Genomic DNA, 26,390 nt, shown 5'->3' on the forward strand with positions numbered 1-26,390 from the left:
CACTCAGACCTGGGAAGTGCATACAACCCAGCGCCGGCCTCGGACAGTTCCTGGCAGAGCAACCTAGAGCCTGTGCAGTGTAGACTGGGAAAACACACGCGCTCTGAGTGGGGACAAACCCATTGTGGCCGAGACGCTGCGAGCACTCCCCACAGACGCCAGAGATATTTGTCTGCAGCGTTCCTTCCTTCCCAGAACAGGACTGAACAAGTGAGCCTTAAAAAGTGTCCACCCGCCCCCTAGTATCAGGGCGGAAATTAGACACTGAAGAGACCAGCAAACAGAAGCTAAAACAGAGGGAACCACCTTGGAAATGACAGATAGAGTAGTCTAGAGGCTACTCCAAGAATAAGACAAAAACCAGAGGCAAGAGGCTTAAGCCCGAATCCTGAGAACACCAGAGAACTCCTGACTCCAGGGAACATTAATCGATAGGAGCTCATCATAAGTCTCCATACCTACACTAAAACCAAGCACCACCCAAGGGTCAACAAGTTCCAGAGCAAGACATACCACGCAAATTCTCCAGCAACACAGGAAAATAGCCCTGAGCTTCAATATACAGGCTGCCCAAAGTCACTCCAAACCCACTGACATCTCATAACTCATTACTGGACACTTCACTGCACTCCAGAGAGAAGAAATCCAGCTCCACCCACCAGAACACCGACAAGCTTCCCTAACCAGGGAACCTTGACAAGTCACCCATCCAACCCCACACACAGCGAGGAAACTACTTAATAAAGAGAACTCCACTAACTGCCAGAAGAGGGAAAGGCCACCCCAAGCAAAGCAATATAAGCAAGATGAAGAGGCAGAGAAATACCCAGCAAGTAAAGGAACAAGATAAATGCCCGCCAACACAAACAAAAGAGGAAGATATAGGGAATCTACCTGATAAAGAATTTCGAATTTTGGTGATGAAAATGATTCAAAATCTTGAAAGCAAAATGGAGTTACAGATAAATAACCTGGAGAAAAGGATTGAGAAGATGGAAGAAAGGTTTAATAAGGAAATAAAGGTTTAGAGGAAATAAAAAAGAGTCAATATACAATGAATAATGCAATAGATGAGATCAGAAACACTCTGGAGGGAACAAACAGTAGAATAACAGAGGCAGAAGACAGGATAAGTGAGCTAGAAGATAGAATTGTAGAAATAAATGAAACAGAGAGGAAAAAAGAAAAACGAATTAAAAGAAATGAGGACAATATTAGAGACCTCTGGGACAATGTTAAACGCTTCAACATTCGAATCATAGGAGTCCCAGAAGAAGAAGACAAAAAGAAAGACCATGAGAGAATACTTAAGGAGATAATAGTTGAAAAATTCCCTAAAATGGGGAAAGAAATAATCACCCAAGTCCAAGAAACCCAGAGAGTCCCCAACAGGATAAACCCAAGGCGAAATACTCCAAGACACATATTAATCAAATTAACAAAGATCAAACACAAAGAACAAATATTAAAAGCAGCAAGGGAAAAGCAGCAAATAACACACAAGGGGATTCCCATAAGGATAACAGCTGATCTTTCAACAGAAACTCTTCAGGCCAGGAGGGAATGGCAAGACATACTTAAACTGATGAAAGAAAATAACCTACAGCCCAGATTACTGCACCCAGCAAGGATCTCATTCAAATAGGAAGGAGAAATCAAAAGCTTTACAGACAAGCAAAAGCTGAGAGAATTCAGAATCACCAAACTAAGCTCTCCAACAAATGCTAAAGGATCTTCTCTAGACAGGAAACACAGAAAGGGTGTATAAACTCGAACCCAAAGCAATAAAGAAAATGGCTAAGGGATCATACTTATCAATAATTACCTTAAACGTAAATGGGTTGAATGCCCCAACCAAAAGACAAAGACTGGCTGAATGGATACAAAAACAAGAACCCCATATATGTTGTCTACAAGAGACCCACCTCAAAACGAGGGACACATACAGACTGAAAGTGAAGGGCTGAAAAAAGATATTCCACGCAAATAGAGACCAAAAGAAAGCAGGAGTAGCAATACTCATATCAGATAAAATAGACTTTAAACAAAGGCTGTGAAAAGAGACAAAGAAGGAAACTACATAATGATCAAAGGATCAATCCAAGAAGAAGATATAACAATTATAAATATTTAAGCACCCAACATAGGAGCACTGCAATATGTAAGACAATTACTAACAAGTATGAAAGGGGAAATTAACAACAATGCAATAATAGTAGGAGATTTTAATACCCCACTTACATCTATGGATAGATCAACTAAACAGAAAATTAACAAGGAAACACAAACTTTAAATGATACAATAGACCAGTTAGACCTAATAGATCTCTATAGGACATTTCACCCCAAAACAATGAATTTCACCTTTTTCTCAAGCACACACGGAACCTTTTCCAGGATAGATCACATCCTGGGCCATAAATCTAGCCTTTGTAAATTAAAAAAATTTGAAATCATTCCAAGCATCTTTTCTGACCACAACGCAGTAAGATTAGATATCAATTACGGGAGAAAACCTATTAAAAATGCCAACATATGGAGGCTGAACAACACGCTGCTGAATAATGAACTAATCATAGAAGAAATCAAAAGAGACATCAAAATATGCATAGAAATGAATGAAAATGAAAACACAACAACCCAAAACCTCTGGGACACTGTAAAAGCAGTGCTAAGGGGGAAGTTCATAGCAATACAGGCACACCTCAAGAAACAAGAAAAAAGTCAACTAAATAACCTAACTCTACCTCTAAAGGAACTAGAAAAGGAAGAAATGAAGAACCCCAGGGTCAGTAGAAGGAAAGAAATCGTAAAAATTAGGGCAGAGATAAATGCAAAAGAAACAAAAGAGACCATAGCAAAAATCAACAAAGCCAAAAGCTGGTTCTTTGAGAAGGTAAATAAAATCGACAAACCACTAGCCAGACTTACCAAGAAACAAAGGGAGAAGAACCAAATAAATAAAATAAGAAATGAAAATGGAGAGATCACAACCGACAACATAGAAATACAAAGGATTATTAGAGAATACTATCAGCAATTATATGGCAATAAAATGAATAACCTGGAAGAAATGGACAAATTCCTAGAAAAGTACAACTTTCCAAAACTGAACCAGGAAGAAATAGAAAATCTGAACAGACCCATCACAAGCACGGAACTAGAGGCTGTAATCAGAAATCTTCCAGCAAACAAAAGCCCAGGTCCAGATGGCTTCACAGCTGAATTCTACCAAAAATTTAGAGAAGAGCTAACACCTATTCTACTCAAACTTTTCCAGAAAATTGCTGAGGAAGGGAAACTTCCAAACTCATTCTATGAGGCCACCATCACCCTAATCCCAAAACCTGGTAAAGACCCCACAAAAAAAGAAAACTACAGGCCAATATCACTGATGAACATAGATGCAAATATCCTTAACAAAATTCTAGGAATCAGAATCCAACAACACATTAAGAAGATCATACATAATGACCAAGTGGGCTTTATCCCTGGAATGCAAGGATTCTTCAATATCCGCAAATCAATCAATGTAATACACCACATTAACAAACTAAAAATAAAAATCATATGATTATCTCAGTAGATGCAGAGAAAGCCTTTGACAAAATTCAACATCCATTTATGATAAAAACCCTCCAGAAAGTGGGAATAGAAGGGACATACCTCAACATAATAAAAGCTATATATGACAAACCCACAGCAAACATTATCCTCAATGGTGAAAAACTGAAAGCATTTCCCCTAAAGTCAGGAACAAGACAAGGGTGCCCACTCTCACCACTACTATTCAACATAGTTCTGGAAGTTTTGGCTACAGCAATCAGAGCAGAAAAAGACATAAAAGGAATACAAATTGGAAAAGAAGTAAAACGTTCACTGTTCGCTGATGACATGATCCTCTACACAGAAAACCCTAAAAACTGTACCAGAAAACTATTAGAGCTAATCAACAGTAAAGTTGCAGGATATAAAATCAACATGCAGAAATCCCTTGCATTCCTATACACTAATAATGAGAAAATAGAAAGAGAAATTAAGGAAACTATTCCATTCACTGTTGCAACGAAAAGAATTAAATACTTAGGAAGATATCTACCTAAGGAAACAAAAGACTTGTACATAGAAAACTATAAAACACTAGTGAAAGTAATCAAAGAGGACACTAATAGATGGAGAAATATACCGTGTTCGTGGATTGGAAGAATAAATATTGTGAAAATGAGTATACTACCCAAAGTAATTTATACATTCAATGCAATCCCTATCAAGCTACCAACGATATTTTTCACAGAACTAGAACAAATAATCTCACAATTTGTATGGAAATACAAAAAACCTCGAATAGCCAAAGCAATCTTGAGGAAGAAGAATGGAACTGGGGGAATCAGCCTGCCGGACTTCAGGCTCTACTACAAAGCCACAGTCATCAAGACAGTATGGTACTGGCATAAAAACAGAAATATAGATCAGTGGAACAAAATAGAAAGCCCAGAGATAAATCCACGCACCTATGGACACCTTATCTTCGACAGAGGAGGCAAGAATATAAAATGGAGAAAAGACAGTCTCTTTAACAAGTGGTGCTGGGAAAACTGGTCAGCCACTTGTAAAAGAATGAAACTAGAACACTTCCTAACACCATACACCAAAATAAACTCAAAATGGATTAGAGAGCTAAATGTAAGACAGATTCTATAAACCTCCTAGAGGAGAACGTAGGCAAAACACTCTCCGACATAAATCACAGCAGGATCCTCCAAGACCCACCTCCCAGAATATTGGAAATAAAAGCAAAAATAAACAAATGGGACCTAATTAAAATCAAAAGCTTCTGCACAGCAAAGGAAACTATAAGCAAGGTGAAAAGACAGCCTTCAGAATGGGAGAAAATAATAGCAAATGAAGCAACTGATAAAGGATTAATCTCCAAAATATACAAGCAGCTCCTGTAGCTCAATTCCAGAAAAATAAATGACCCAATCAAAAAATGGGCCAAAGAACTAAACAGACATTTCTCCAAAGAAGACATAAAGATGGCTAACAAACACATGAAAAAATGCTCAACATCCCTCATAATCAGAGAAATGCAAATCAAAACCACAATGAGATACCATTTCACACCAGTCAGAATGGCTGCTATCCAAAAGTCCACATGCAATAAATGCTGGGGAGGGTGTGGAGAAAAGGGAACCCTCTTACACTGTTGGTGGGAATGCAAACTAGTACAGCCACTATGGAGAACAGTGTGGAGATTCCTCAAAAAACTGGAAATAGAACTGCCATATGATCCAGCAATCGCACTCCTGGGCATACACACCGAGGAAACCAGAATTGAAAGAGACACATGTACTCCAATGTTCATTGCAGCACTGCTTATAATAGCCAGGACATGGAAGCAACCTAGATGTCCATCTGCAGACAAATGGATAAGAAAGCTTTGGTACATATACACAATGGAGTACTACTCAGCCATTAAAAAGAATGCATTTGAACCAGTTCTAATGAGGTGGATGAAACTGGAGCCTATTACACAGAGTGAAGTAAGCCAGAAAGAAAAATACCAATACAGTATACTAACGCATATATATGGAATTTAGAAAGATGAAAATGATAACCCTGTATACGAGACAGCAAAAGAGACACAGATATCTGTGGGAGAGGGTGAGGGTGGGATGATTTGGGAGAATGACATTGAAACATGTATGTTGTCATATGTGAAATGAATCACCAGTTCAGGGTCAGTGCATGTTACAGGATGTTCGGGGCTGGTGTGCGGGGATGACCCAGAGGGAGGATAAAGGGAGGAGGGAGGTGGAAGGGGGATTCAGGAGGGGGAACTCATGTACACCCGGGGTGGATTCATGTCAATGTATGGCAAAACCAAGCAATATAATATTGTAAAATAATTAGCCTCCAACAAAAAAAAAAAAAGAATCTAAAAAGAAAAATAAAGTACAAGTTGATTTGTGTGGAAACAAGGCAAAAAAAAAAACCACACATGTCAAATCTCAATTCTTAAGCAATTACAGCAAAGTTCTTTGAAACTTCAAGAACTTAGAAAGATATTTTAAAAAAATTTATATGAACACTTAACTCTTAAATCACATTTACATGTAAATATCACTTTTAATCATATAATTTTTAAGGTCTGATACTGCGAATGATATATTTCATATATGCAACAAAGCAGTATATCCTCATACAGTGATGGACACTTTAGGTGCTGATCTCTCCTGAATCCTATTATATCCTGATCCCTCTTTAGCTATGTATCTTCATGACAATAAAAATAGCTGAAAAATACACACTAGGAAACTGTACATTCTTGTTGTAAAAATAAAATAATATTAAAGGTAAAAATGTTCTGCAGGTTGGAAAATACAAAACTTACTTTATGTATAAAATCTGTCTAGCTGCTCTCCCCATATTAAAAATGTTCAATGGAAATAATTATATATATATATAATATTTTGCTCCTATAATGTTATTGGACCTACATACTTATTATTTTGGGACTTTCTACTATTCTAGAAATGACCCCAAGCATCTATCTTTCAGTAATATCACAATACAGTTTCACTCTCCTAAACCATTTATTTTAGAGCATTTTACATTTTCTCCAGAAAAATTTTTTATTTTGTTTTATGCCATAAGCTACAATGAGAAGTCAATAAGAAAAAAATAACTCTACACAGTGAGTATATTATCTGAAAAGTAAGGATGAAAACAAGTATAACAATAGAATTCATTGGTTTTTGAAAAATCATCACTCTATGTTGTTTAAAATTAACACGCACCTGGAACACAGCTATAGAAAAAACAAACTTAATAAGGACAGATCAAACCTAAATACACCAGAATGACCTCTACAGATGTGAGGGGCGACTGTCATGGAAGTGGTTTTCCCCTTTAACTTTCAAATTGTTTCTAGTATGCACTTACCACTATTATTTTTACTATCTTCAATTTTTCTGATCATAAAATTAATACATCGTTAAGTATATCACATGCATATTGTAAAATATTTCAAGAACTGAGTTCAATTCAGTCACTCAGTTGTGTCCGACTCTGCAACGCCACGGACTACAGGCCTCCCTGTCCATCACCAACTCCCAGAGCTTGCTCAAACTCAAGTACATCAAGTTGGTGATGCCATCTAACCATCTCATCCTCTGTCATCCCCTTTTCCTCCTGACTTCAATCTTTCCCCAAATCAGGGTCTTTTCCAGTGAGTCAGTTCTTCAAATCAGGTGTCCAAAGTATTGGAGTTTCAGCTTCAGCATCAGTCCTTCCAATGAATATTCAGGACTGATCTCCTTTAGAATGGACTGGTTGGATCTCCTTGCAGTCCAAGGGACTCTCAAGAGTCTTCTCCAGCACCACAGTTCAAAAGCATCAATTATTCAGTGCTCAGCTTTCTTTATGGTCCAACTCTCACATCCATACATGACACTGGAAAAACCATGGCTTTGACTAGACGGACCTTGGTTGGCAAAGTGATGTCTCTGCTTTTTAATACCCTGACTAGGTTGGTCATAGCTTTTCTTCCAAGGAGCAAGTGTCTTTTAATTTCATGGCTGCAATCACCGTCCGCAGTGATTTTGGAGTCCAAGAAAAGAAAGTCTGACACTGTTTCCACTGTTTCCCCATCTATTTGCCATGAAGTGATGGGACCGGATGCCGTGATCTTCATTTTTTGAAAGCTAAGTTTTAGGCCAGCTTTTTCACTCCTCTTTCACTTTCATCAAGAGGCTCTTTAGTTCTTCTTCACTTTCGGCCATAAGAGTGGTGTCATCTGCACATCTCAGGTTACTGGTACTTCTCCTGGCAATTTTGATTCCAGCTTGTACTTCATCCAGCCTGGTATTTTTCATGATTTGCTCTGCATATGTTAAATAAGCAGCCTTGACGTACAGCTTTTCCCAATTTGGAACCAGTCCGTTGTTTCATGTCCGGTTCTAACTGTTGCTTCTCGACCTGCATACAGATTTCTCAGGAGACAGGTAAGGTGGTCTGGTATTCCCATCTCTTGAAGAATTTTCCCATCTCTTGAAGAAGTTTGTTGTGATCCACACAGTCAAAGACTTTAGCATGCAACTTAAAAAACATTTCACATACAAAATTAAAGACTAATTTTTATAATGAAAATAAAGATAACTTTAAAATCCATTTACAGTAGGAACTAATAATATGAATAATATGAACTAATAATATGAATCTGTTTTTCTACCAGCTTACAAATCCTCTTTAGGAAGCAACATAGCATAAGAAAAATGATATGTATTTATCATTATCATGTATTTAATGTCAGATATGAGTTCTATTCTCAGCTGAACCTCTTCAACAAACAGCTTCTCTGAGTGAAATTGAAAGTTGCTCAGTTGTGTCCAACTCTTTGTGACACAATGGACTATACAGTCCATGGAATTCTCCAGGCCAGAATACTGGAGTGGGTAGCTGTTTCCTTCTCCAGGGGATCTTCCCAACGCAGGGATTGAACCCAGGTCTCCTGTATTGCAGGCGGATTCTTTACCAGCTGAGCCACAAGGGAAGCCCAAGAATACTGGAGTGGGTACCCTATCCCTTCTCCAGGGGATCTTCTTGACCCAGCCATTGAACCAGGGTCTCCTGCAGTACAGGTGGATTCTTTACCAGCTACCAGGGAAGCTTCTCTGAGTGACCTTCAGCAAATAGCTTCTCTGAGTTTCACTTTTTCAGTCTGTAAAATGGAATAATGACTCCCTGCCCAATGGTTTAATATAATGCAAATATTTCGGAGGGTGAAAAACTACTCCATAGGAAATAGCTTTTTCTCTTTAAGCTTCAAATTCCTCATCTATAAATTAGGAAAGTTGAACCGGATGAGATCTAAATTCCTTCTAAAACCTGAAATTTGAGAGTCTTTCGATTATGATAAATGATATACTATGATTATTAGCTGAAGTGTAGCAGCAGCAGCACCTTTGTTCATTATGCTTTGCCTGGAACCTCCAAAATATAACAATACTGTCTTAAAATTCACATTTTTTTGCTGAAAGATGGCCAAAGGAGAAAAAAAAAAAAAAGGAATGAGTGTTTCCTGAAGATGACCTCATGCTTCCTGGCTAAGCATCAAAAAGGTCTGGTGGGGGTAACCAAGAAAATAACTGGTCAAAGGAAAGAATGTAGGATTCCTTTCCAACCAAACTCAGTGACAAAGCTTTGGAAACATAAATCACCACCTGTAAAAAGCCTTTTCTTTCTTTATTTCACTATCTCTAGTTCACATATAACCTGTCAGAAATGTAGCAAGTTACTTCGCTATTTTTTTTTTTAATGCCTAATCTTCTCCTGGCGTGCTGTGATTCATGGGGTCGCAAAGAGTCGGACATGACTGAGCGACTGAACTGAACTGAACTGAACTGAATCTTCTCTACTGAGCAGAAGGCAAATTGTAACCTGTTAAACAGAAAGGACCGCCTAAGGAAACAAGGCAGCAGATAACAGAATCACAATACGGTCCTAGAGAAAGCCAGAGGCCAAGAAAACGTAGTTATGGAAGGCAGTTTGACTTTTATTCGAAGAGGGATGGGAAGCCTTTGGAGGGTTTGAGCATGGGAATGACATGATCCGGTTTTACATTTTTAAAAAATCATTCTGGTTGTTAATGTGGCGACTGGACTGTGGTAGAGAGAGGCTCAGAGGATCAGGACAAGAGAAGGGGCAGGATGATCAGACGAGAGACAGTGAAAACAGTTCTGAGAGATGACAGTTGCTTAGACAAGGAGGACAGCAATGAAGGTCACGCTGAATGACAGGCTGAACAGAACTTGCTGACAGGCTGGATATTTACAATGCATGCGTACGTGCTAAGTCGCTTCGGTCATGTTCACTGCTTTGTGATCCCATGGACTGAAGCTCTCCAGGCGCCTCTGTCAATTCTCGAGGCAAGAATACTGCAGTGGGTTGCCATGCCCTCCTCCAGGGGAATCTTCCTGACTCAAGAGACTGAACCCGCATCTCTTATGTCTCCAGCATTGGTAAATAGGTTCTTTACCACCAGTGCCACCTGGGAAGCCCCGGATATTTACAAAAAGGTAAAGCAAATGTGACTCGTGTGGTGCCCGTCACCAAATGAAGAACACTAGGGCGAAGTAGGCTTAGCTATAGAGAAAAATAAAGAGTTGTTTTGGATGCATTAGGGCTACAATGCCACATAGAGTGTTCAAGTGAAGATGTCAATTGCACTGTTAGAGCTGTGAGTGTAGCGATCAAGGGAGAAATGTAAGTCTGCTGATCAGAACATCTGCAGATGGCATTTCAATTCAAAGGACTGAATGGAACCATGTAGGCAAAGTATAAATGCAGAAGACAAATGTGTCAGGACAAGCCTCCGAGGCACTCCAGTGCTTAGAGCTGAAAAGAAGGTCGAGCAGAGCTGATCATGGAAAAAAGGGGAAAAAATGGGTGATAGCCTAAAGTGAAGAAGGTCACTGTGTAATGAAGGCGTGGTCAAGTCCGTCAAGCTGCTGAGGTCAAGGTATTCACCATGTGACATTATGAATACATGACGGCACCTTCAGTTCTCAAAAAGTATATAGTACGTGAACAGAAGTGAAGTGAAAGTCGCTCAGTCGTGTCCAACTCTTTGCGACACCGTGGACTACACAGTCCATGGAATCCTCCAGGCCAGAACACCACAGTGGGTAGCCGTTCCCTTCTCCAGGGGATCTTCCCCACCCAGGGATCAAACCCAGGTCTCCCGCATGGCAGGAGGATTCCCTACCAGCTAAGCCACAGGGAAGCCCACGTGAACATAAAGTTTTAGCTCAAAAATAACAGTCCACCCACCTCCATTTTAAGGGAAATATGTGCTGAAGAAAGAAAATCTATAAAAATACAGGAGAACATAAAGAAGAAAAAAAAATCACCCAAAGAAATCTGTTATTAAGATTGTGAATACTTTTCCTTGAATGTCTGTTTGATATAGAGAAGTGCTGGGTTCTGCTTCTTAGAGAGGCTAAACACATGGCACGGGTACCTGGATGTCCTGCTCCTTTCACTCTCTCATGGTCTTGTCCGACTCTTTGGGACCCCAGGGACTGTGGCCCACCAGGCTCCTCTGTCCATGGGATTCTCCAGGCAAGAATACAGAGTGGATTGCCATTTCCTCCTCCAGGGGATCTTTCCGACCCAGGGACTGAACCCGAGTTTCCTGAATTACAAGCAGGTTCTTTACCACTGAGCCACCTGGGAAGTCCATTTGTTGTTGCCTGCAATGAGCCAGGCTCTGTATAAATTGTACTGTATATTATAAAGTGTATACTGTGTAATATAAAGTGTATATATTGCACTGAATCTTCATAACATACCATTAGGCAGTTACTGCTATAATACCAAACTCCTAAGTGAAAAGACTAAGTAATTAGTCCAAGGTAAGTCAAGATTTCATTGTCTGTGCTCTTATAGCGTATTGCCTAGATAACTTGATTTGCTTCATTTTCTGTTGTTAGAAGTTGTCTAATTTCTTAGAATTATAATTGCCACTGTGGTGAGCATCTTTGAACATAAAGTTTTTTATGAATTTTGAATTATTTCCTAAAAATTGATTCTGGGAAAAATAACGACTTGATCAGGGAAGTTATTTTTAAGACTTCTGATACATATTGCTTTGCAAAATATTTTTCTCAATATATTTCATCACAAAATGGTTACTTTAAAAATTAATTCAATCTAAAATATAAGGAAGAGGTGAGATGACGGGCGTGGGGGGAGTAAGGCCTCTGGAAACGCAATAAGTGGCCACCAGAGGGCAGGCGCGTGTACCAGGACACTGCTGGGGAAGAAGTCTTCAACACTTGAGACAGAAGGCAGGACTGCTTTTGTATTCAAGTGGCAGTGTCATATGGAGTATCTATACTCTTTCATGTTAGATTCCACTTTTATTATACTTCCAAACAGAGAAATCATTTATTTCTTATTACTAGCCTTCAGAAATCATAACCATGAAAAGGATTTCTTTTGCCTTAAATTATCTCCTGAGCAAAAAACAGGCTGGGATTTACGTGACATTTAAGAGAGCTACCCCACTGCCACGAGGCAAGTCAGAAATGAGAACCAGCAGGGTAGACTGCTTCCCGGCACCACAAATGAACCAGGGAGCGACAAGCCAGCCCAACACGATGAGGCGCTTCTGTCGTCCGGGACCGAAGCTCACCTTTCCTCCGTGAGCTTTCCCATTCATTTGTTCGTTCGTCCAACAAAAAGTTAGTAAACATTTACTATGGACTAATTTCCAAGCTAAACGGGAAAAAAGGTGAACAAAACTGGTATGAAACTTACAATGTAGTGAACAAACCATATATGACTCAGTCACAAATAAAGTATAGTATTACAAACTGTGATACGCGCTATGAAAAAACACAAATGTATATGAGAGTGTATAATTGGGAAAACTGTCATTTAGCTTGGAGCATAAACTGCTTTCTAGTGAAAGTAACATTTAACTGAAGGCCTGAAAGAAGGATATGGTTTAATAAGGCACAGGGGCCAGGAGTTGGGGTACAGGTCTGTTAGAAAGACCATTCCAGGCAGAGGAAAGATTATGTGCGAGACCCTTGGGACAGGGGAACATAACATAGTTTAGAAATAGAAGCCAGTGTGACTGGATCACAAACAGCAAAGAGAAAGAACAGCACAAGATATAACTGGCAAGCAGGCGGGGACTAGATCGTGTAATTGAAAAAAATAAAACACAATTTCTTCTAAATCAATTTGTTTTTCCATAGACTAGAGTATTAGAATGAAGAATAAGATTTCAACACAGATTTTTTTCCAGAGTACTTTCTGTTAAAATATTCTGCTACTTTAATCTCATAAAAACACTTGTTACTTGTCAGACTGATATGTTCTGATTTTTGTTGTTGGGGGGAAAAAGATTTCCAAGGAAGTGTCTCTAATCCTTGCATTTAGGAAAACTGAAGGCCAGAGAAGTTAACTGTCTCAAGTCTTTAACAGTTCACGTTTGCCTAGATATGGTTTTCTTTGCTCCTATGCTGCCTAGGATTTGCTGAGTCATTTGAGTCTGTGAGTTGGTCTCTCATTAATTTGGAAACTCCTGGCCATTACCTTTTCAGATATTTGCTCTATCCCAGTGTCTCTCTCCTCTCTTTCTGGCCTCCAAGTGCACTCATGTGAGGCCCTCTGCCGAACCCTATCTGTCTTTCCTGCTCTGCTCTTGCCTTTGCATTTTTTCCCTCTGTGCTGCACTTCGGATATTTCAAACCGAACTGCATTTGAATCTACTAACCTTGTCTTCACGTGTACAATAGTATATGACCATGTCTTCACAGTATATACTGTAGGCTGCTATTAAGTCCATGCACTAAGATATTAATTTCAGATGTTGTATTTTTCAATTCTACATTGTTCTTGTGATTTTTTTTTGGATTCCAAATCTCTTTAAATTTTGCTTCTTTTCACCTATTTTGTCTGTTTTCTCCTCTATTTTCTTAAAAGATTAACTTTGGTTATTTTAAATTCACTTCAGGATAACTCTAATACCTGGGTCATCTGAGGATCTGCTTCCATTGCTTTTCTCTTTATTATTGGCCACATTTTCCTACCTCGGAACTGTCCTCAGTTTTAGTTGCCAGACGCAGTGTACAAAAGAACCACAGATGACTCCTCTTCCCTCTGTTAGGCAGATGTAGTGAGAGGATCACCCCAGTTCAGTCAGAAGTTGAGACAGGTTGAGGATGAACGGCAATTTTATTATGAGTCAGTTCACCTATGGCTCATCACTACTTCTTGGTCACAGCCTTCTAAGGCTTTTGATTGAGAACCCAGCAGGTATGTGTCTCCTCAGCCATGAAAGACTGCAATAGATCCAGAACGTGAGTAATGGATGTGAGCCTAAATCCCACGGAATCTACCTTTTGAATCCAGCAATGTCTTCAGAGAGATGGTCATATGTTGTTGCAGGCCCTTTCTTTCTAAAAAGATTTTGTCTCCTAAGCACCATAAGACTGAGAAATTTCTTCTACCTTTTGGGCCAGCCTTCCATCTCCTGCACAGTCATTTAACATCCTGTGGGAAAACCGGCCTTGTGTTTAGGGCTCCTCTAGTTTCCAATTCACAATGGAAGCCCAAGATGACTGCCAAAAGTTTTTCTTGTATCTTTCCTCAAGAAGAATCCTTTTACTTGGACCAAGCCCACTCCTTAGTCTGTGCCCAGAATCAGCAAATGTCCCTTGAAAGGAAAATGGCTGGTGAACATCAGCTTGCTTAGGAAGAGTTCTACCCTTTCTGGAATTTTAATTCATACAGTTTTCATTGCTGCCATGGATTGCCAACCAGTATGATGTTTGAAATTTATATATATACATATATATAGTTGTTGGAAAAGAAGTTTGGCTTGCTATGACATATTACATCCTACTTAGAAGAGAAAGATCCTTACAAACTCTTTGGGAAGAATTAACTCAGAGAAGAAGGACTTCAAAATGAAAAGCACAATGGTCTAATTACATAAAAAGGTAAGGAAAGTGTGTACCTGTGAGGACATCACAACTGGCAGACCGATTATTGCACTGGCAGGGTAAGCAGCCATTCTTATTAAAGTCATAATATCCATCTTGGCATCTATCACATGAAGAACCAGTGACACCCACTTTGCACTGACATTTCCCAGAGCTGCAAATAAAAGCAAAGACAATGAACAAAATAAGTCAGTTTGAAGGTTTTCTTGCCTAACATTTCATCATAGATGATCTTAATGCAGAAATAGTGTCGGCTAGATTCCAGTTACTCTACATACTGAGTGATTTTTATTTTGAATTATAAGTTGAGCAGCTTCCTGACTATATTAATTCAATCAGCATGGTAATAGCACTAATAATTCCTGACAATGTAATCCTCTGCACTCGGGTAGTTTAGAATAAACTATAAAGGAACCATGGAGAGCTCAAGTGCCTGGCCCTTCAGCATCTCTGTTGACTAAAAGCACTGGGATACAGTTCTGGCACTGCTGCTACATCTCATTCCCAAGTCATCCACAGTTGCCCCAGCACCCAAACTGCCTATCTGAAGAAGAGAAGAAAAACCACCCAGGTCTCACTCAGTGTAGCTTTTGGTTGAAAAATATGAAAATAAGGACTCTAATGAATGTGCTAGAAACTCAATATGAGTTTCTACTTTAGGCTAACGCTGTATTAACACAATTCTGGCAATTAACCGGCATTCACAACTAAGTGAATATGACTGTAATGAGGACCTCTGTTCTTGCCTGGAGAATCCCCGGGACAGGGGCGCCTGGTGGCCTTCCGTCTATGGGTCACACAGAGTCAGACACGACTGAAGTGACTTAGCAGCAGCAGCATTCATTTCCAAATTAAACCCAAATAAACATGCTTGATTGTCAACTCCAAAAAAAGGACTAAAAATCTAAAGTAAGAAAAATATTTTATTTAGTGTCCCGTTTCTTCTTAACCTATTTCCTTTTCTTAGATGTCCATTACATCAGTGATATCAACTCTCTCCAGTCAGTGAAACTAAAACTTTTGTTTTAATTTTCAACTCTTCTCTCCTGACTCCATGCTCTTCCAATCACTCATTCAAATTCAATATATCACCAGTTTTGGTCAGATTTTCTTCCACATTTTCTCTTGTTATTTATTCTATAGTCATCTCGCTTACAGTACTCTTCCTCTTCTTCAACTCAAAAACACACTTGTACTTTTAGGTTCATCTTTTCCCATGACTTTCCTGACCGGTCAGCAGAGCTCTTTTGGCCTCCTGACAGAACATTCTCTCTATACTGTACATTTTATTCCTAATTATGGATTTTTCTACATTATTTCATATATGTAACTCTAGTTAGACTGTTAAAGGCCTAAAGCAAAGGTCGTATCATGCAGCTTCTTTTCAAGTTATCATCAAGATGTAGAGTCGAACAGAACTGAGCAACTAACACTTTCAAGACAAGCATGAGCAGAGGAATAGCGCGCTGTAACGGTCTTCATTCCCTACATCTTACTTGGTATTTCAGGGACCCTATCCCAGCCATCTTGCTATCCTCAGAGTCTAGTATAGCACCTTGCATGTTGTAGACAATTAATATATGCTTGATAAATAAATGCTCAATACACAAACTGAGTTTTAGAGTTAAGCACTAGGAGAGAAAAAGAAAGATGAAAGGCTGCACTAATTACTAGGACTCTCAAAACAGCTAAAGTACTTTTCCCTTTTTTCCAACAGTGTGACTCTTCTTTACATGCTCATTCTGGACATCAAAGTTTAGAATTCATATCAGTAGAGTTCTGGCACCAGTCATATTGGATGGGAGTCAATATAATGTAGAACTGCATCTCAATATAATTATTTTAGAGACTCAGCTCCTAATAAAGAGTCCCTACGGGGATGTTCTGGAGAAGGCAATGGCAAGTCACTCCAGTACTCTTGCCTGGAAAATCCCATGGATGGAGGAGCCTGGTGGGCTGCAGTCCGTGGGGTCGCTAAGGGTCGGGCACGACTAAGTGACTTCACTTTCACTTTTCACTTTCACACATTGGAGAAGGAAATGGCAACCCACTCCAGTGTTCTTGCCTGGAAAATCCCAGGGACGGGGGAGCCTGGTGGGCTTCCGTCTATGGGGTCACACAGAGTCGGACACGACTGAAGTGACTTAGCAGCAGCAGCAGCAGCATGGGGATGTTCATTCTACTTCAGGAGCCCAGGCTAAAATTGTTAATACTTACACAGCTCTTACACATGTCAGTTAAAGTAATCCCCTACTGCTTCCCATACTCCTATTTCTGTAATAAAAATACAAGTTTTAAATTTGAGCATTATTGGAACTTTGGGTCGAAATTTGCAGAATAGGACTAAAGCAACTTTCAGTTGTGTAGATTCTACTTGTAGTATACAAAGCTAAGTTTTTTTTTTTTTAATTCATATGTGCCTCTCTGTTTATCAGCATGCTCTGGGCTAAATAACGAGGCTTTTGCCTTCTATCGTAAAAAAACTATTTTGAGCAGTTATAGTTGAAATTCACTTCTCTCTCCCACTTAACCCATGGTTCTTTGCAATATCCCAGGGTATGCCAAAAAGGAGCAGAAAAATAGTTCTACATGGTATATTTTTAGGGCTTTACTCAAAGCCAGTCAAGAAAGGAAAGAAAGCCATGCTTATGTAAATAATAAATACTTAACATATCTTAAAGCCTTATATCCTGAGAAGTTACCTATCAAACTCTGTATTTCTATCTTAAAGCTGCCTAATATATTGGGTTATGCAATTTCTTGACTAACAATTTTACAGAAAATGTAAAATGGAAACATCTGAAGGAAGTGGTGATGATGATAAAAACAGTAAGCAATCGTTTATTTAGGGCCTATGTCAATAAATACACACTCTTTCTAACCCTCAAAGCAACTCTACACCGCGGCGGTTATAACCCTCATTTTACTACTGAGGGAATTCAAAGGGTTAAAGTTACTGTCCACACCTAATAAAGGCAAATTTACTTATACAAAGCCAGACTTTCACACTATGCTACCTACCCTCTCCTCAGTTTAACTCTAAATTTGTACAATAAATTTGCCTGCCAAATAATCTGATACCCACTTGGGTATCAAGCTTCATTCTGTAGATTCCAAGCACCACAATTCGCCATTTATTTAGGTTCTGACCCCAGTGAGCTGGTTCTGCCTTGCCCAGAATAAACCCAGTCTCTCTTCTCATTGCCAGTAAGTTTCAAATCTCCCTTAGCAAATCTGAGTTTTTCCTGCTTGAAGACACTGCAGCCAAGCAGAGTCCCGAGGTTCTCAGAGACACAGCCGAGATTTTGACGTATTTGTTGTTATTCAGTCATGCAGTCATATCCGACTCTCTGTGACCACACGGACTAGAGCACGTCATTCCCTGTTCTTCACTATCTCCCGGAATTTGCTCAGACTCATGTCCACTGTATCAGTGACACTATCAACCACCTCATCCTCTGTCACCCTCTTCTCCTCTTGCCCTCAGTCTAGCCCAGCATCAGGGTGTTTTCCAAGGAGTCGGCTCTTTGCATCAGGTGTCCAAAGTATTGGAGCTTCAGCTTTAGCATCAGTCCTTCTAATGAACATCCAGGACTAATCTCCTTTAGGATGGACTGGTTGGATCTCCCTGCTGTCCAAGGGACTCTCAAGAGCCTTCTCCAGCACTACAGTTTGAAAGCATCGATTCTTTGGTGCTCAGCCTTCTTTATGGTCCAACTCTCACATCCATACATGACTACTGGAAAAACCATAGCTTTGACTACACAGACCTTTGTCAGCAAAGTAATGTCTCTGCTTTGCAATACACTATCTAGGTTTGTCATAGCTTTTCTTCCAAGGAGCAAGCATCTTTTAATATGGCTGCAGCCAGCGTCCACAGTGATTTTAGTTAATCTTAATTAAAGTCTATATCGATCATACTAGAGAAGATGATTATTCTTTTTAAAACTGCAACAGAAATTTATATTTCCAAGCATGTCTCTCAAGTAATTCTGCAAAAAAGAAAACAACTGGGAAAAAAAAAAACACCCTACCTACATACATATATACAGTCTTATGTAAGAGTACCCTGAGGTACTTAAATATCTAGCAAAGTAAACCTGTATTCATCAATTATGAAGTTCAGGATTATTTTATGACTCAACAAGAAGGAACCAGTCAACTGCTAAGTCTCACTATACTGTCAGAAAATTATAAAGGATATAATGTATCTTTTGGAGATTGGCTAATAATACTTCATTAGCCAGTTTCCAAGCCTTTAAAGTGTTAATCAAAATATGTTTGCTCCCCATTTCTCTATAGGTATTAGATTATTTGGTAAAGAGAAGGATAAACAGCTACTTAATGACAGTGTCTGCCCAATTCACCATCTATAAGAAAAAGGTATTACCTTGGAATACCCAGTCACCTAATAATATCTCATAAGCATAATATAGTCAATGTTTCCAAACTAGTTGCTATTCCTTTAAGTGAACTTTCCCTTCATAATTCTGCTCTAGGCACTCAGAAGGCTGATTTAAGCAGGCATCTTTCTCCCTCGAGTATATACTCCTCAGCTCTTGATTTTTTTTTAAAAAGTGACTTTATGAATCTTGATAAGGCAATTGACTAGTCTAGATACCATGCATCACTTTTCTTAGGTAGATTTTAAAACAGCAAGAGAGGAGATGCTTTTTTCTCTCTCTTTTTTAAAAAATATAGAATAAAGTAGGGAAATTTGGTTGTGAGCCTGCAACTAGCAGTGCCTTTCCATCATGTTACTCATGGCCCATGGCCAACTTCTGCATGTATAAGAATTAAATCACTCAGCAAATATAAAGCTTTCCCTGTATGACTTCTTTTATAGAATAAAGCCTTTACAACACCCCCTTTCATGGTCTCCCTCTGTTAAAGACTGTTGAATGCTTTCTGAAGCAAAGGTCAATGACATAAATGCAATGAAATTTTAAAAAAAGCAAAAGCAAAAAAAAAAAAAAAGGCCTGTTAAAAGACCACTTATGCTTATCCACAGATTTAAAATGAAGGAAGCAGATTCATATCTTCATATCTGGAGCATAAGGGCACAGAACTGGATTTTGAAAAGCTAGAAATCTATACTACTGACATCAGTGAACCAAGAATTTAAGCTGGAGTTTCCTCGTCTGGCATCACTTCTTATAGACATGAGCTGCTTTCTAGGAAAGAACTAATTGGGGTTTCTCAAGTGGTGCTAGTGGTAAAGAACCCGCAGGCCAAAGTAGGAGACGTCAGAGACATGAGTTTGAACCTTGGGTCAGGAAGACCCCCTGGAGGAGAAAATGGCAACCCAATCCAGTATTCTTGTCTGGAGAATTCCATGGACAGAGGCACCTGGTGGGCTACAGTCCACAAGGATGCAGAGTCAGACACAACTAAAGCAACTTAGCACCATCGGCACAAAGAACTAACGAAGTATGGATAGCTGTATCAGATAGGTGAACGTGGACTCATTCATAAAGGAAGCACAAACCCTGTGGAACTAAGCTACACTGAGTATAACTAAGAATATACTGCTGCTGCTGCTGCTGCTAAGTCACTTCAGTCGTGTCCAACTCTGTGCGACCCCATAGACGGCAGCCCACCAGGCTCTGCCATCCCTGGGATTCTCCAGGCAAGAACACTGGAGTGGGTTGCCATTTCCTTCTCCAATGCATGAAAGTGAAAAGTGAAAGTGAAGTCGCTCAGTTGTGTCCGACTCTTCGCAACCCCATAGACAGCAGCCCACCAGGCTCCGCCGTCCCCGAGATTCTCCAGGCAACAGTACTGGAGTGGGGTGCCATCGCCTTCTCCAAAGTATATACTATGCATTCTTAAATTATTCCAGACAGAATGATCAAATTTTCTTATGGTGTCAGTGTTTAGCATACATTTTTATCACATTCACAGGTGTGAACAGCTATTATAAGCACTGAAAAAAACCTCCCTCAAAATGTAAACAAAGAATGCATTTTCCGACATGAAGTGTTCATTTTTTCAAAAGAAAATTCAACGATGCATCATCTCAAGATATAGTACGTATTTATGTCACACAAGTACTAGCCAAAATATCATTTTAGGGGTTCTTTTTGTTTAAGGTGAGTGGGTGGAGAATCTTCAGAATTTCCATTATTTTACTAGGGTGGGAAGGGTGGGACGCAGGAAGGGAGGTATCAGACTCTATGGAAAATTCATAGCCTGAGGAGATAGCGAGAGCTTGGTTCAAATTCCAGCTCTGCTAGTAACTAGCTACGACTGAGTCCTTCTTCTGTCCTGGATTCAGTCTTCTCACTTGTAAAATGAAGATAATTAGACCAAACTCTGTAGAGTTACTGTGAGGATTAAAGATCACGTATGCAGGGTACTTAGCACAGTGTTTGGCGCATAATCAATTCTTTAAAAACTGAACGGATGATGAAGATGAAGACAACAGGTCCTAAATCTCTCATTTGCTTCTGTGAACTGTAGAGAAAATCAGTTAGAATTGCGAGTAGGCAAGGACAGACAAGTTAATTTACTTTTAAAATTCTGTTAACAAACCTAGAAAAATGGCAAGACTCTATGGGTAAATACTAGTTTGGAGCCAAAATGTGGCTCGGAAAAGAGAGGACATTATGAACACATGGTAGAAACAGTTTTGGGAAAGAAAATTTAAAAATTGAGAATCAGCAAAATCCTATATTAGGTGGGACCAAAGCCAGAGAGACCTGATATGCTTTTGTACCAGCCAGCTAAAATGATCTCATTTTTTCTAAATTGCCAAATGTCTTGATGTTTTTTATATTATCAAAAACATTATCTATTTTCTTCCTAAGATTTATAAGTTATAACTTACATGATGGCATACCTTTAGACATCATGTTATCAATAAACAGTCATAGAGTCACTATAAAGATACAGTTCTAATTAGGGAAAATTAATTTATTCAGAAGCCTTGCTTTTTCTCCTTCTTCCTTTTTCAAACAGCTTACATGTTGGCACTCTGACATGGAAAGAACAAGAAACAAAAACAGATAAATAATTAAATGTATTAATTTTCTTCTTCTGCCTCTTTCAATAACTAAAAGCAATCGAGTTTAGAAAGTGACTTAAACTGTTAGTCAAAATAGAATCTGAAATTAAGAGGAAATTTCTTACTGTAAGCTCTCCCAATATATTAAAAGTAGTATTAAAAGGCAGCTAGTGAAAGTTTTTCTAACCGGAAAAAGCTTCTACATGGGAGAAGAAACAAAATGAAAAGTTAATTAACAATCCTTAATTTCATGTTTGACTCCTGGTTTGTAAAGGTAATAAAAAAACAGTCTCTCCTTTTTATGAAAGAAACTCAATAATTTGGCAAAAGACAATTTGCATTTAGTGTTCCTTTGTCTTTCTACAATCATGGAAAAGACTATTATGCAATGACCAAAGCTTCTTTTCTGGAAGAAAGAAAAAAGATAGCTTTATTGTTGAAAACATTGGGCTATTATGCTAAACACTCCTTGTTTTTTTGAGGGCAAATAGTCTAAAATATGTTTAGAGGAAATTCATATTCAGGCAGAAATTCTTAATACTCAAAAAGGGCATTGCCTAAGTGTAAAAATATTTCTGATAGCTGATCTTACCAAAATCAAATTTAAAAGTTTATTTGAAAAGTCAGAAGTAAAACTTAATGGCAAAAAAAATAAAAGTATCATATTTCCAGAGCCACAACTTGGGAAAGCAAACTAAGAAAGTTATTTCTTATTTCCTTCATTTTTTTTTTAATGGAAGAAATACAGCCATAGGAATTCTCAAACCCACACAATTACTCCATTATTTGGTAGAGATTTCTGCATTTCAAAAGCCATTTTGAAAAGAGAAAAAGCATGAAGTCCCAGTGTCACGTTCTTGAAAAGATTATGCTTCTCACATATGTTAACATTTGTAGTCTTTTGTAACCATTGTAAAAGGTTTGCTTAGTAAAAGGACAATTATTAATACTTAATTTGTGTACATGCTGTGTTCTAAAAATTAACTTGTAGTTCTTAGAATTTAGAAGTCATTTTCTCACAGAAATGACAGCATAAGTGGTGGTTTAGTTTCCAGATGAGCAAACAAAAACCTGTTTAGCTCAAAATGTTGATATTAACAGTACTGAGGACCAAGTCCTTCATACCTAACTAAGCCTTTGAGTTCTGAACCCTCTAAGGAGTGGAGTGGTCAGGGGACAATATCAATCTTAATTCCTATTACAGGGTTATAAATAAAGTGCATAGAGCAATATTTATCTATGCATTACTTAATTTTGTTCTTACAATATTATGTTCATTAGCCTCAGTTTTGTCAGTTTCTTGCTGTCTGATTATTGGGCAAGTTAAATTTCCACATCTGAATAATAATAATCCTCATTTCAAAAATTGTCTCAGTTTACGTATTTAAGTGTCTTCCAAATTTTAGTAGCTCCTTATATGGTAAAATAATAATATTCTCAATACCCCCAATTGTTAGAAAATAGTAATATGAATGACTCAATTTTCAAGGTCACACAGCCAGAGGGTAATCAGAATTACAGCCTAAGTCTTCCGCCTACAATGTTTTTCTCTTTTTCTCCTATATTCTAGGTTACTTCTATGTACATATGAAAGCAATTCAGAAGGATTTAATGTGCTCATCTTCATAGACTTGCAAAATTCCTAAAAGAAGCTTTTTATGTTGATCTTCTGCTGGCTCAATCATCAGTCATTTAAATATCTCCAATTGAATGAGACTTTAAAATAATTGCCCAAGAAATGAGATATTGCTTCCAGTCTGTCTCAGTACAATTCCAAGATTTGGGAGCTCCAGTTTCCTACTTGTATCTAGCATTATTTGCAAATGCCCCGATTTCAGCCAGTTTCCTTGCAAAGCTTTCTTTTACCCCCTAGCAAGTTTATTGATATAACTTTGGAAAGTACTTCAATTTTCATTTTTAAAGTATTAAATTTTTTATTCATTCAAAAGTAGACAAATTTAAAAATAATACAACTTAAAGAACAACACATTAAAAACTTTGATAGGGAGACACTTGAAGCCCCTTATGTAGCCCTCCTCAACTGCATCCCCTTCTCTTACCCCAGAAGCAATTAAGTTTTAATCATTCTCTAGCTTTTTAAGAGTTTTAATATCTCTGTGCGTGTGTGCGTGCTAAGTCACTTCAGTCATGTCTGTCTCTTTGTGACCCTTTAGGCTGTAGCCCGCCAGGCTCCTCTGTCCATGGGATTCTCCAGGCAGGAATACTGTAGTGGGCTGCCATGTCCTCCTCCAGGGGATCGAACCCACATCTCTTATGTCTCCTGTATTTGCAGGTGGGTTCTTTACCACTAGGGCCATCTGGGAAACCCTACCATCTCTGTATGTATTACTAAATCATTTATCACATAGTTTTGCCTGCTCTTAAACTTTGTTAATAAAAATAATTATGTACTCTGCAATTCACTTTTTTCTTGATCCATAGACTATTATGTTTTGAAATTCATCACAGTAAACTGGTATAGCTATAGTCATTCATTTTTCTCTGCTGTACTGTATTTCATCACATAAATATAATCCTATTTATTTATTCATTCTTCTAAACATATGGGCTATTTTCATTTATTATGGATACCAAAGGCTTCTGTGAAACTTCTTACATATCCCTTCTGTACACAAGAGCATGCATTTCTCTAGGGTACTTACCAAGGAATGGTACTGCAAGGTCATTGAGTTTGTGCATGATCAACTTTACTAGGCAATACCTGTTTTCCAAAAATAAGTACTAGCTCTCAACGGAAATGCTATTTTGCTTAACCTCAATATTCTGACTCTGCTAAAAAGGCCTCTTTAATGGACACAGTCTTCATATAAACAAAGAATAGAGGTTAGAATGCCTTGGTTTTCTCCTACATGGGGCTTCCCTGGTGGCTCAGAGGTTAAAGCGTCTACCTGCAATGCAGGAGACCTGGGTTTGATCCCTGGGTTGGGAAGATCCCCTGGAGAAGGAAATGGCAACCCACTTGCCTGGAGAATCCCATGGACGGAGGAGCCTGGTGGGCTACAGTCCACGAGGTCACAAAGACTCGGACACGACTGAGCGACTTCACTTTCTTTCACTTTTCTCCTACATATTAGGTTTTAGGGGGCAATATTGTCCACTAGATCAATGGTGCTCAAATCTAAGCATACATCTGGAAGGCTGCTCGGCCCTATCCCAGGATTTCGGATTCAATAGGTCTAGGGTTGGCCCCAGGAATTTTCATTTCTAATTCCTAAGTTATGCTGATACTGGTCTGGAGACCCTACTTAGAGAACCCCTGCACTAGGTTAATAAGATTATTCTTATTTTACTACCTGTTAATACTTGTAATACTCCTAGCCCTGACTGGTGAAGCTGCGTAATCTCCACTTCTAGGCTTAGTGCTGAACCCTTTATTTGGTATCATTTCCAACAATAAGCAATCAACCTCAGTGATCGGCCTGTCATTAAGTTCCATTCGCTTACTGGTTCAGTTAACCTCAGTCCTCTATATTTTCAATGACTGAATTACAATTATTATCTGAATAGCTGAGTTACAACTAATTTCTCAACGCTTGGCTCCAGGTCCTAGTTGCTCTGTCTGCCTACTTTTCGCCTCAGTGGCTAGGTCCGTGACACTTGTTTTCAGATCTCCAACATGTCAAATGCCTGCCAGCAAGTCAGGTGGACACAGCTTTGATATCCATTAATGTGCTAATTTCTGCCTTTCAAATGAGTCTCTATAGACGTGGATTCTCTACAGATGCTCTCATTATTTCAAATTGTCTCCTTCTATGCAATATCTGGGCTTCCCAGGAGGTGGCTCAGTGGTAAAGAATCAGCCTGTCAGTGCAGGAGACAGATGAGATGTGAGATCCCTGGGTCAGAAAGATCCCCTGGAGTAGGAAATGGCAACCTGCTTTGGTGTTCTTGCCTGGAAAATTCTATGGACAGAGGATCCTGGTGGGCTACAGTCCATGGGGTCTCAAAGACTCAGACACGATTGTGCGACAGAGCACACACGCACACATGAAATATTTATCTTCACAGTGCCCAGATATGACTGCTATTAATAGATTGATGTCTCTATGGGCCAGTTCCTAGGAGGATGAGTCATGCTAAGCCACACCCAGATCTGCACTTATACAGAGACACTGCCATATCTAATCTTGCTCATTCTACTTCAGGGGACATTTCTATACAGTGGGGAAAGCCTTGAAGATAGACAGACCTAGACTCAAATCTAAGCTCTGCCACTTCTTATTAGTTATGCCATACGGCTGAGAAACTTAGCCTCTAAGAGCAAGATAGCTAAACTGTTCTGAGAAATCAGAGACATTACATGTGTAAAGCATCAACACAGAGGTTTAACAGTGTTGGTTAGGTGTTCATTTCCTTCTGATCCTCCTACTGAATTATGTAATTCCTTAGGTGAACAGCTTAGTCAAGAAAGCTAAAACTATTTCCCTGCACAAACCTTTCAAACATCTATAGGATACGTTTTATTGGACATCCTATTTAACTGCAGAACTCTTTTAAAAAAATCAACTCAAGACCAAGAAAAATAAAAATTAAAGAGGTGGCGTTGCAGTGTGGTGCACATGTTAGGAGTGGGCAGAAGAGATGACGGGATTCTGTTGTGGATGACATCAGCCGCATTTTCTTCACTGCTTTTGGCAGTGTGAGAAGGACAGCTATGTTCTTCCTATACAGTATTCAGAAAACTTCTTCAACTTGATGGTATCTCAGACCTCTTCGAGAAACTACTGAATGTTGCCACCCACTTCAGTATTCTCAACTGGGAAATTCCATGGACAGAGGAATCTGGTGGGCTACACACAGTCCATGGGGGCACAAAGAGTTGGACCCGTCTGAGCGACTGA

At 39.0% G+C, this 26,390-nt stretch overlaps 1 protein-coding gene across 1 annotated transcript in view; it reads right to left on the reverse strand.

The window, feature by feature from the left end:
• MEGF9 (multiple EGF like domains 9) overlaps nt 1-26,390 on the reverse strand; it is an 82,690-nt gene that overhangs the window by 10,527 nt on the left and 45,773 nt on the right. Inside the window, exon 3 of the mRNA XM_055427765.2 lies at nt 14,537-14,676. Within this exon, the coding sequence (XP_055283740.2) occupies nt 14,537-14,676 (140 nt within the window). The remainder of the gene's footprint in view (nt 1-14,536; nt 14,677-26,390) is intronic.

The sequence above is a fragment of the Moschus berezovskii genome, chromosome 7, assembly GCF_049115385.1.
Source record: "Moschus berezovskii isolate FMDL1 chromosome 7, NW_MosBer_1.0, whole genome shotgun sequence".
Classification (NCBI taxonomy): Eukaryota; Metazoa; Chordata; class Mammalia; order Artiodactyla; family Moschidae; genus Moschus; species Moschus berezovskii.